This window comes from Lepidothrix coronata, unplaced genomic scaffold (genome assembly GCF_001604755.1).
Source record: "Lepidothrix coronata isolate B3197 unplaced genomic scaffold, Lepidothrix_coronata-1.0 Scaffold99, whole genome shotgun sequence".
NCBI classification, from domain to species: domain Eukaryota; kingdom Metazoa; phylum Chordata; class Aves; order Passeriformes; family Pipridae; genus Lepidothrix; species Lepidothrix coronata.
This window is the reverse complement of record NW_016690279.1, coordinates 3,979,315-3,991,560: the sequence shown is the minus strand read 5'-3', so window position 1 is coordinate 3,991,560 and position 12,246 is coordinate 3,979,315. Positions and strand designations below refer to the sequence as shown.

At 47.0% G+C, this 12,246-nt stretch overlaps 1 protein-coding gene across 3 annotated transcripts; it reads left to right on the top strand.

The window, feature by feature from the left end:
- Positions 1–191: 191 nt before the first annotated feature.
- Positions 192–10,486, top strand: KIF3B (kinesin family member 3B). Of its 3 annotated transcripts, none has more exons than XM_017822620.1 (9): positions 192–256; positions 3,467–4,905; positions 5,478–5,579; positions 6,290–6,412; positions 6,532–6,650; positions 6,872–6,985; positions 7,436–7,541; positions 7,723–7,901; positions 8,509–10,486. In XM_017822620.1, the coding sequence occupies exons 2-9, from the start codon at positions 3,523–3,525 to the stop codon at positions 8,600–8,602; spliced, it is 2,220 nt and encodes a 739-aa protein (XP_017678109.1). In that variant the 5' UTR covers positions 192–256; positions 3,467–3,522; the 3' UTR covers positions 8,603–10,486. The 3 variants fall into 3 exon arrangements, with proteins under 3 accessions (XP_017678109.1, XP_017678111.1, XP_017678110.1); XM_017822622.1 differs by lacking the exon at positions 192–256 and adding an exon at positions 425–448; XM_017822621.1 differs by lacking the exon at positions 192–256 and adding an exon at positions 1,321–1,447.
- Positions 10,487–12,246: the final 1,760 nt, after the last annotated feature.

Here is a 12,246-nt window from a genome sequence, read left to right as displayed (position 1 = left end):
TCGGAAACATCCCTGAGCTCTGAAGGAGCTCGGAGGCTCCTGCGGGACGCGCCGGGTGGGGGGCAAGCCCCGGCACTTTGGGGGTTGTTGGAATTGCCCGCGGCGCGGGGAGGAGGGGGGCCAGCGGCCCCTTTGTCCCGGTTCCCGGCGGGAGCGGGGCGGGCGCGGCCGTTGCCAGGGAAGCGCGTCACGGGCGGGCGGGGCGGCCGCGCCGCTTCCGGGCCCGCGGCCGGGCGGCTCCATGGTGACGGCGCAGGTGAGTCCGGCCCGGCCCCGCGCCGCGCCCCGAGCGCCCGCCACCCCCCGGCCCGGCCCGCGGGGGCACAACCCGGGCCCTTTGGGCCGCCCCCGCTGCCGCGGCCCGGGCAGCGAGCGAGAGAGGCGGCGGGACTCGCCCGCGGCCGGGCTGCGGTGGCGATGCCGCGGGCGGGTGGGTGGTCGCGTTCGGGTGGGTGCCCCCCGCGCTGGCGGTGCTTCCCTCCCGCGGTTCTTTTCCTCCTTGCGCGCTGTCCCCGTCCCCCGAGCGCCCTCGGGTCCCCTTTTCCCTGCAGCGCCCTGTGTCGCAGCCGCGAGGGCGGCGGGTGATGCTCGGGTGGATCCGCCACGGTCCCGGCTCCCCGGGGGAGGGGACACCCGTGGGGTGACAGCGGTGACAGAGGTGACCACAGGTGACCAGAGGTGACCACAGGTGCTGGGTGTAACCGGGCCACACCGCGGCAATACCGGGGTCCTGCCCGTGGCAGTCCCGCCCGGCCTGCGGAGGGTTCAGTGGGGAGGCGAGAGGAGAAACAGCAGCACAAGGGAGGGTTTGGGTTGGGAGGGTCCATAACCAGGGCGTTGTGAACCCACAAGTATTTGAAAGATTTAAACGGCGAGGAGCAATGGGATGTTTCGAGCGGTATATCTGGGGATGTGCGGAGATGCAAGGGAAGGGTTTGGGCAGCTCCAGGGAAATCTTTCTGGGATGTTTAAGGTCAAGGTAGGAAGTGGAGAGAAGTCAGGACCTGTCAGGGCAGGTGGCTGGGGACAGTGTGCCTGGGGCACAACCAGCCAAGCCAGCACCTCCCAATGCTGGAAGTTTCTGAGAAGTGGTTACCCCAGCTTGCATTCAGGTTGTGACGTTGCTTATTTTTTTTTCATGCACAAGCTTGTGTTTACTGAAATAAAAATGCTTCCATTTCTGCCCACCCTCCCCTCTTGGGCACCTGGGGCACATCTTCAAGTGCATCCACCTCAAGCTTGACCTTGACACAGGGACCTGGCCCAGGTCACTTTAAGCTGAACTAATTTAATGAAGGAATTCCCCTTTTTGATGGAGAAGAGTGGATGGCACGTCAGCATTCTCAGCTTTCTGGCCATTCCTGTCCAGCTCAAACATTGCCCTGGCGTTTCTGGGGAGTAGAAACACTGCCAACTAATTGGTTTTACTGTCCAGTTACACACTTGGGTAAGTCTGAGAAGAACCATAATTTGTTATGCTTCCAGTAAACTTCACTGCGGTAGCTAAAATAATTGGAGATGATTCGTGATAGGTTGTTATGAAAATAGCCCAAATCAGGGGTGAAATCAGTTGTTTGTGACTATAAAAAGAGACTTGCAAGTGAAATGTGGAAAGGTGTTAAAAGCTGCTCAAGCTCATGTTAAGGAGATACACCCAGAAGAGCAGCAAACGTGCAACGTAATTTTTGTTCAGTGTATACCTCTGGCAAGACTAACTTCATTCTGATCATGTAATATTTATCACAGTTGCTTACAAAAGTGGCACTTCTCGTCAGAATAGTATTTTGGATGTTCAATATATAAAATAAATCTGTGTTCTGCTTTTCAGAACTGGTGCCTAATTTGAGTATTTACCAGTGTGAACGTGCAGATACGTCACACAGTGGTTGTCATGTGACCTTGTCCAAAAAAAAATTGTCTCTTGTGAACTTGAATTACAGGAATATCCTTGGTAGCTGTGGCAGAAGAAGTGCTTGTTGATGTATACAAATCCTCAGGATGAGAGGAGGGAGAGTTGCTTTTTGTGATTCTGCCAAGATTTGTCCTCGTTTAACATATTTTTTCTGTGCTGGTGCTCTAGAATTCGTGTTTGCTGTGGGTGGGAGAGGAAGGTCACCTTTATCTGGAGCTGTCACTTAGGAGGGAAGTGGTTTTATTCAGTAGCTACCCAAGATTCCTGCAGCAGTGTGAATTCACTGTGCAGGGTGTAAAGTGAATTCTGGATGAGTGTTCAGTTTGGTCAATTCGATGCATATTCCTCATCTCCCTGTCAGCTACTGTGTGCTTCTCTGGGAAGAGCAAGGAGCAAGGAGTTTCCTCCCACAAACTGAAGGAAATTCCCAAGGCTGTATTGAGGTTTATTAAACATGGTTTTAACCATGTTTATTTGTTATTCCTGTGTTACTCTTTCCGAGATTGGATATTGTGCGAGAATCATTGTGGTTCTTTTCTCATCCTCTGGTTCTGAAGTTCTCTGTCACTTTGTTTGAGGAGCTCTCCTGAGATGTGCAATTATCAAGTAAAAAAACAGTTGGACAAAATCCATGTTTCCTGGAGATCCAGATGGGAAGGGAACAGCCAGCACATCCCGAGGAGGCCACACCTGAACGTGTGCCAGCTCTACCTGGGGTTCCCAGTGTGTGTTGGTTTTACACTTAGTTCCAGTTGACAGAAGGACCTCAGAGCTCTTCTTGAAAGACATTTTGGAAATAAAAAGGCTTATTGGAAACCACATGACATTCCCCAAGCTATGCCATTGAGATCTGCCTTCTGAGGCTTTAACAGGGACTGCTTTAGCAGGAACACAGGCTTTTTGTTCCATTTTAAAAGGCTGGTGACTGGGGGATGCACCAAGTGTGTCCTTTCTCTCTACCCAGAGTCATGATCTTTGAACTGGGTTTATGCAACGTAAATTTAGGTTGATGCTGAATCCTGTAAACCTCCTGAGCAGGAGCGTGGAGTGATGTCATAGGTCAGTGTGCTTGGGCAGGGCTGGCTTTTGTGGAGAATCCTGGCAGAAGTATAATGCCAAAAGAAAAAATAATAGCGGAATTGTGTGCCAGAGAGAGCAAGGCTGTACTAGATTTTCAAAACAGGAGATTTGAAACAAAAGGCTCGACTGCAAAGAAAATAAATAGCAAAGTATTCTCTTTATAAATAGTTTAAATAGCATTATGATTATTTTTAAGGGTCAAGAAAGAGATCTTTACCAGCTGTAAAAATGTGATTTGATGACCATTTTTTGCAGCAGAGCTTGTAAAAGTGATACCATTTGATGCACAAGCTTTGGTAAAATAGTAGTGTTTCAGTTCAGGCCTTTACAGAGTTTTCATGGTGCCCATTATTTTAATTCTCAAAAATCCCTTGCAGCTTAATGAATGCAAAATGCTACTCGAGTAGATGAGTCGGGTCTTCGGCTTTGTGCAGAAAACTGCCTCCAGACATTCCTGCTTTGTTTTTGTTTCAGGTTTCTAGCACGGGATCATCCACCCATCGGATCACACCAGCCACAGACCCGCCGTCATGTCCAAGCCAAAGAGCTCCGAGTCCGTGCGGGTGGTGGTGCGCTGCCGGCCCATGAACAGCAAGGAGAAAACTGCTTCCTACGAGAAAGTTGTTAATGTGGATGTCAAGTTAGGGCAGGTCTCAGTGAAGAATCCGCGGGGAGCATCTCATGAACTGCCTAAAACTTTCACCTTTGATGCCGTGTATGACTGGAATTCCAAACAGGTCGAACTCTACGATGAGACCTTCAGACCTCTTGTGGACTCTGTTCTGCAAGGGTTTAATGGGACAATTTTTGCCTATGGGCAGACTGGGACGGGGAAAACATATACGATGGAAGGGGTGCGTGGTGATCCCGAAAAGAGAGGGGTCATCCCCAATTCATTCGATCACATCTTCACCCACATCTCTAGATCTCAAAATCAGCAATACTTAGTTAGAGCGTCTTATTTGGAAATATACCAAGAAGAAATCAGAGACTTGTTATCAAAGGATCAGTCCAAGCGGCTGGAGTTGAAGGAGAGACCAGACACAGGGGTGTTTGTTAAGGATTTGACCACCGTTGTTACGAAAAGCGTCAAAGAGATCGAGCACATCATGAATTTGGGAAACCAGAACCGCTCCGTTGGTGCCACCAACATGAACGAACACAGCTCTCGATCTCATGCCATTTTCCAGATCACCATTGAATGCAGCGAGCTGGGACTGGACGGAGAGAATCACATCCGTGTCGGGAAGCTCAACCTGGTCGACCTCGCAGGCAGCGAGCGGCAAGCCAAGACTGGGGCACAGGGGGAAAGGTTAAAGGAAGCTACTAAAATCAACCTCTCTCTCTCAGCTTTGGGCAACGTCATCTCTGCCCTGGTAGATGGGAAAAGCACACACATTCCGTACCGGGACTCCAAGCTGACCAGGTTACTCCAGGACTCGTTAGGTGGCAATGCCAAAACTGTGATGGTGGCCAATATAGGCCCTGCCTCCTACAACGTGGAGGAGACACTGACCACACTGAGATATGCCAACCGTGCCAAAAACATCAAGAACAAGCCACAGGTCAATGAGGATCCTAAGGAGGCTCTGCTACGAGAATTCCAGGAGGAGATTGCTCGACTCAAGGCACAGCTGGAAAAACGGTCTATTGGCAAAAGAAAGAGGAGGGAAAGGAGGAGAGATGGTGGGGAAGAGGAGGAGGACACTGAAGAGGGTGAGGATGAAGGAGATGACAAAGATGACTACTGGAGGGAGCAACAAGAAAAGCTGGAGATTGAGAAGAAAGCTATAGTTGAGGATCACAGCTTGGTAGCAGAAGAAAAAATGAGGCTGCTGAAAGAGAAGGAGAAGAAAATGGAGGACCTGAAGCGAGAGAAGGAAGCGACAGAAATGCTGAGTGCTAAAATCAAGGTAGAATCCTTCCTTGTGATGCTCTTTGAAAGCAATTTCTCTAGGCTTTGGGGAGAATGGAGGGTTTCCCAATTTGGAAATATATTTCACAAAAAGTTTCTGGGATAGTGATTTTGTGTTTAGATTGGAAGATTTTAAAATAAGCTATTTCTAGCCAGAAGTTGAAATTTCCACCATTAATTTCATGTTTTAATATTCATGAGTTGTTTCATTGTTCTTATATCTTAAGAAACTGGCACAACAGAATGTGATGATGCATCTTTTCACAAGCTGTGGCACAAAACATGCCTCATTCTGTCACAAATCACTAAAAAGTTCTTTACAGGGGAGTACACCTTTTGGTTCTCCAGCTTTGCCACACGTTGCAGCAATGCCTAATTCTAAGCAAGTTACTGTTTTGTTAATCTCACAGTTTTATAGGAATTTTATATATATATAGCAATTCTTGTAGCAGCTGCCTTGAAAGAGAAGGTTAAATAAGGGAGCTGCCCTGAAGAAGTTGTATCCATAGAAGAGAAAGTTACATTCTCTGGTCACTGAGAGAAACTTCTGACCTTGGTTTTTCCTTTCAGACAATGGAAAGCAAGCTCCTGGTGGGAGGGAAAAATATTGTGGATCACACAAATGAACAGCAGAAAATCCTGGAACAGAAACGACAGGAAATTGCAGAACAGGTACAAGGAAGGAGATTTGTTATTTTGTATAAAAATCCTTGCTGTGGAACCTTTGTAAAACATTGTATCAGGGGAAGCTATCAGAAAATTTTCCCAGGGTTAACCCTAAAATTGGTTTAATAGCAATCATTTATCTGAAAAGAAGGGGGAAGGGCTTGTGTCCTATTTGTCATTGTTTGAAATATGTAGAGAAGGTTTATGATCATTTTCTTCTAGCTCTTCATGTTAAAGACTTATGTCCTATCTTGACTGGAGCTGTCTGTAGGTGAAGAAATAATTGTAAGACCTCCAAGAATACCAGTTCAGCCATCAGCTCAAAAGGAGGGATGTTTACTCTGGGCTAAAAAGTTTATTTTCTATAAACTATTTTCTATTTTTATGCAGTTTCTGTTGGTGATTTTTAAATGCAATGACTAGTATGAATTGATAAAAAGAATGTTAAAAAACCACCAGAATCTGAAGATGACATTCCTTTAATTGAAGCCTGAGCACTTATTCACACTATCTGACTTAAGTAGCAAAAAAAAAGGACAAAGAAGAGTTGTTAATGCTTCTGGTATTTCTAAGGCAAGAGATAGGAAGAACTGGAAGCCACAGGAAAAGCCCTGGAAGGCAGGGCAGTAAACCCATCCTGAGTGTTGGTTTCATGTGTGTCAGCTGGAGGTGACAAGGTAATTGTGGTCTTTAATTCCCTGTGTCACGTTCTTCAGAAACGTCGGGAGCGAGAAATCCAGCAACAGATGGAAAGTCGGGACGAGGAAACACTAGAGCTGAAGGAGACCTATAGTTCCCTTCAGCAAGAGGTGGACATAAAGACCAAAAAACTCAAAAAGGTAAGAAAAAAATAATAAATTATTCCTTGTCTAGAGGGCTGGGAACAAAATCAACTCATGTGTGAAAGTGAGAGCAACATTGGCAAGTGATAAATTTTGGCCCTTGTTGTCTGTTCCAGTTATTTTCCAAGCTGCAAGCTGTGAAGGCAGAGATCCATGATCTCCAAGAAGAGCACATCAAGGAGCGCCAGGAACTGGAACAGACCCAGAATGAACTTACCAGGGAACTAAAGCTAAAGTAAGTCCCATCACTGTATTAACTGTAACAGAGAGGGCTTCCCTGGGTGGGGAGTGGAGGTACTGCCTTGCACATACTTGTGGAACAAGATTTAAACATAAGGGAACTAAACCATTCCTGCTTTTCCAGGGCTGTATTACATCATCAGGAGAGGAGCAGTGAGGAAAGTCATCTGCTAATTATGTTTCTTGTGTATTTCTCATTTTTGTGGTTGCACGTAGGCACCTGATTATTGAAAATTTTATTCCCTTGGAAGAAAAGAATAAGATCATGAACAGATCATTCTTTGATGAAGAGGAAGATCACTGGAAACTGCATCCCATAACCCGTCTGGAGTGAGTGTACTTCTGCTCTTTTCTTGGAATGGAATTACAGGTGACAGGAAACCCTCCAGCTGTGTCAAGAACAAGGGATTGAATTTGGGATTTAAAGTGGCCCTCTAGAGTTCACAGGTTCTTGCTGCACAATGAAATAAAACAATTTATTCCTCTTAGTAGGTTCAGTAAAATAGAAATGTACAGTTAGGAAAATTCTTTGAAGATTGGGATTTTTCTTCCATGTGAGCCCAATAATCATATGTAAAATATATATAACAGTGCATTCACCATTAAAATAGCAGTACATTCCTATCATATTTCTTTCCTGCTCCTGCAAATGCAGCCTGGGTAGTTTCTGCTCTCTTGAAACAGATTTCTGTGTGGAATTTGGAGATGTTGCAGCTCATAAACTTCAAGAGGGGCCTTTGGTTTTGGGGTATAACAGACTGAGTCTCTATTTTTCTCTAGTAACCAGCAGATGATGAAAAGGCCAGTATCTGCTGTGGGATACAAAAGGCCCCTGAGCCAACACGCCAGGACATCCATGATGGTTCATCCAGAGGCTCGGTACAGGGTAAGCCCCCTTTTTGTCTTTACCCTCCTGATCAGGTGAATCCCAGAGGATTTTGTGTTCTTCTGTGAGATGTAAAATTTCCTGCATACGTTTATAACGTACTTCAGAATAAGTTTCTGGAGGGAAAAGTTACAGTTTGTATGAAAACACGGAGACTTTGATTCTGCTTTTCCTGTCTCAGGCAGAGAACATCGTGTTACTGGAACTGGACGGGCCCAGCCGAACGACGAGGGACTACGAAGGTCCAGCCATCGCTCCCAAAGTTCAGGCAGCTCTAGAAGCAGCTCTGCAGGATGAAGATGAGATTCAGGTGGACGCCTCGACCTTTGAGAGCACTTCAAATAAAAAATCAAAACCCAGGTGAGTCAGGCCTCCGGTGAGCAGACTGGCCCACGGGGAGAGGCGCGAGTACAGCCGCTGTTTGTCAGGGCCTCTTGTCAGTGAAGTGAAGCCAAGCTTGGCTGCAAAGCAAAGAGAGAGAGAGAGAAAAAGGAGCATAGAATCGTAGAATCATCAAGATTGGAAAAGACTTTCAAGATTCAAGTCCAACCTTCGACCAAATCCCACCTTGCCCACTAAGCCGTATTACAAGCTGCCACATCTACTTGTATTTTGAACATTTTCCAGGGATGGTGGCTCCACCACTGCCCTGAGCGACCTGTTCCAATGCTTAACCACTCTTTTAGCGAAGAAATTTTTCCTAGTATCCAAACTGAACCTCCTCTGGTACAAATTGAGGCAGTTTCCCCTTGTCCTATCACTTGTTACCCTGGAAAAGAGGCCAATCCCCACCCTGCCACAACCCCCTTTCCGGGAGCTGTGTAGGACATGGGACAGAAGAGAAAGCTAAAACTGATTAGAGAATAAATCCAGTAAAAGAATTGGCTTTTTGAAGATTAATTTTGGAAAGTAACAGGTGACACTGTTAGAGCTCTTTTTGTTTATGTTTTCATTTTCACTTCTTTAGGCCGAAAACTGGAAGGAAATCGTCGGGATCCTCGTCAGCAGGCTCCCACAGTTCTCAGCTCTACCCACAGTCACGAGGGCTGGTTCCAAAGTAAAACCAGCAGCTCCTCTCCAGGGAGGGAACAGCCTTTGCCTTCTGGGAGCAGAGACAAATAAAAACCTGCAGAGAGAGCTCCCGGCCAGCCTCCAGCCCCTTTCCCTGGAGATGGCCTTGTTGCTGTTTGACTGACTCGGGCCAGTCCAGGGGCACTGAGCCACGGGAAGATCCGTGCTTGCAATTCAGCATTTGGCCTCTGTGGGAAATGGATTTTAGTTAGGAAATCAAAAATGCATGAGGTACGTTAAAGTGTGTTAGGAGCAATGGGAAGCATGGGGATCACCTCACAGCATCACCGTCCTCCTCCTGCACCAGCCCTTCTGCTGCACTGGGCTTTTTGGCTGTTGGGCAGTAAGAAGACAGAGTTGAAAGTCATCTCAACAGAACCATCATTCCAGAGCTACACAGTGAGAACCAAATGAGGCTAAAAAGCAGAGGATCTGTTTGAACTTGACAAGGTGCACATTTCTTCCTCTTCCTGCTTGAGAGATCTGGGGTTAAGGTGTTGGTCTGAACAGGCAGGATGGCAGTGGCCAGTGTGTCCTCAAAAACACACAGCTGTGCCTCCCTTTAGAGCTGTAGGACAAAAAGGGGTCTTGAAAACAATTCTGTGCTCTCTAGAAAGGAAGCAGTAGAATCTGAAGTCCTTTCCTTGTTTACAGGCATAAGTAAGAGCTCCTCTGTGCTGACCTCCTACAGACCTCACCCCTACCAACAGGAACCACCTTGTCAAGGAACACCTCTGCATGCCAGTGCCAGCTCCACAGCTTTCCTCCTCTCTCTTGCCTCCTACTTTACCCCTGGCATTTAAAACCAGTGTCCATATGACATCTTTAATGGCATATGGCCATTTTCTCATGTCTCTCACTCTTCATGGGAAATGTAGCATTGGCTCAGAGCTCTTCCTGCCAGGCTCAGGCTCTCCTGTAAGCTGGGCAGAGCACTGGAACATGTAGCTGCCTTTGAGTGCACTCCTGGGAGTATGGTCCCTTCCCTTGGTGTCTAATGAGGTTCAGCATTTGGTGCCTCACTTGTTCCAGGGTTGAGCAGCTTTCCCTCTGCACCTCCCAGCCCATGCAGAGCCCACTGGGAGTGAAAGCAGATCTAACTGAGGCTGGATGATGGAAGCTGGTGTTAATTCCAGGGGTTTTACTTTGAAAACAAGGGAGGAAGAACTGCTTTTGATGGTCTCCTTGCAAAGCTGCCCTATGACTAAAGCAGCCTCCTGTAACGCCGCAGGCTCGTGTAGCAGGCTAGAGGGAGGTGGAACTCCACACTAAGGACAGAGTAAGGTGTCCCTGTCTAGTGTCCCACAGCTCATTTGTAAGTTTTAGTTCGCTGTATATTGAGACTTGGGATGTTACTTTTTCTGGTTGCTCTTGGCTGTCATCCTGTGAACGTTTTTACCTGTTCCCCTCACTGACGACTTCCTCCAGACTGACACGTGTGAGTGTGTGAGGACTTGCCTGGTTGTAGAAATGCTCTGATGTGTGGACTCTGCCTTGTGCTTGTTAAGTGTCCATGGAGTGACTTCACCCAGGCTGGAGAACTCCGTTCTGCTGACCCCCTGAGCAGGAGGAACCGAGCGCTCAGCACAGCTCACCTCTGCATCCTGCAGGCACGGTGCCCAGGTGAGCCAGCTGCCCAGGTGGGCCCTTAAACACCAACTTGGCTGCTGCAACCCATGGACTGCTTCCCTGGGCCACAACGTTAATATATGGATTCACATATATGCACATATAAATATATATATATATTAGTTTTGGTGGAGGAAGGAGGAATTTGCTTATAATTGAGAGAGCAGGCACATGACCAATTTCTTTCAACCTGAACATGGAATCCCAGCATAATCTTCCTTTTTATAAAGCACTGTTTATATCCAGAGAGCCTTTTAATTGGTTTTTGTTGCATAATATAACATCACCTTCTCTGCCCTCTCCTCCCTCTTTCTCCCCAGCACATACTCTTCTGTGCTGGGACATTTTAAAAGATGATTGTATGGAGTAAGTGCTCAGAGAATGGAAATGAAACAAGCGGGGTTTAAAACCCTGAAATAGCAGCACAGTATATAACCACGTCTATGTACATACCTGTGTACACATGTTTTATGTGAGTAATGCATACATGGACACCTCTGTGTCTGCACATGTGCACACTCTTCCTCAGTTGCTACTATTCCATAGGGAATTCTATATTAAACTGATATGCTGGAAACTGCCCTCGTGGCAGGGCTGGTGCCATGGGACTCTGCAGTGCAAACCTGTTTTCATGTTGATGAGCTGGTGATGTGTCAGAAAGGCTCTGCTTTTAACTCTGTAGAAATTCATTAGCGAGGTGAAAGAAACTCAGTAGGGTGGAAAAAAGAATAAATCTGCATATTTAGTCATTGTATGTAAATTGGGGCTGCAGTGGAGATTTGGTCAGTGTGTTCATTGGCAATCTCGGCCTTTTACAGAAGCTTTTTGGATTCTCATTCCAATGGATTTACCCTCACCAGATGCTCAGTGGCACTGACACTAAGTTAAGATACATTGTCTTAAACTGTACGAAACATACTGAGCTCTGGGTTGAAGCTTTTAAGAAACATTCCTGCCGAGTTTGCCCCTCTCCGGGTGATATCTGAACCATCTGGGCTTCCTGCTGGTTAACTGAAGGCAGGAAATCCAGCCAGACTCCTGGAAGAGGCCCTGGGACAGTGTGCACCACCACCCTTTCTTCATAGGAATGTTTAACATCCTTGTCTTTGCTCTGATCTGTATAATGGGATCTTTTTTTTTAAGAAGTGGCATGGGGCAGGAGTGGGCCCTTGGTGCTGGAGCGAGCGCCGTGTGACACTGACGCATAGGAATTAAAGCACTTTCTGAAATCCTTAAGTCCAGCGCCTTTTTAAAAAACATTTGCATGCTGCTTGAATCTTCTCAAACACACATACCTCTGCCAGAGCACCCGGGGCTGCGCCGGTGCCTTATACAGATCAGAGCAGGCCTGTGTTCAGCCAGTTTTAGGTGTTTAACTCTGCCCTCGCTGAACAGGCAGCGCTGGAGTTCCAGTGAGACGCCTCTGGACCTGTCCTCTCTCCTGTCTGTGCTGGTTAATGTGCACCAGGCTTTAAACAGTTCAGTGTGATCCCTTGGGGGGGCCTGTTCGTGCTGTGTTCGCTCCACGGAGCCTTTTCCGCAAATTGGAAAAGAGAAGCTGCAAAAGCCATAATTAGCTGCGGAGATGGAACTGAAATGAGAACACCGGTCCTGCCTGCTGCAGTGTGCAGGAGGGGGTTGACTCTCCGGGGTCCAGGCACTTACTGCCTTCTCCAGCTCCCTTTCTTTTTGAAGAGGTGCCCCAGAATCCCCTCCGTGGGCACAGCTGTCCATGAGAACTCTCAGCTCCTTGAAGATACACCCACCTCCGCCTTCTCTTAGGTGATCTATAGAAAAAAAAGAACCTGTCCATAGTTCTGTCCATAGTTTTACAGCTTATATTTATTTGTATCATCTCTTTTGTCTAGGAATGTAAAGTGATCCTAAAATATGACATGTAATAAAGTCAATAAGATTTATTGCATCTATCAAAACGTGTGGTTTTCATTGTTAATTTGGGGCAGGGCTCAGCAACTCCATGTTTTACAAAGCCTTGTGTTGTTTT

Coding starts and splice junctions, on each gene's coding strand:
- KIF3B (XM_017822620.1), top strand. CDS start 3,523: ATGTCCAAGCCAAAGAGCTCCGAGTCCGTGCGGGTGGTGGTGCGCTGC. Junction 5,580..6,289: donor GACAGGAAATTGCAGAACAG/GTACAAGGAAGG, acceptor CACGTTCTTCAG/AAACGTCGGGAGCGAGAAAT. Junction 6,413..6,531: donor AGACCAAAAAACTCAAAAAG/GTAAGAAAAAAA, acceptor TGTCTGTTCCAG/TTATTTTCCAAGCTGCAAGC.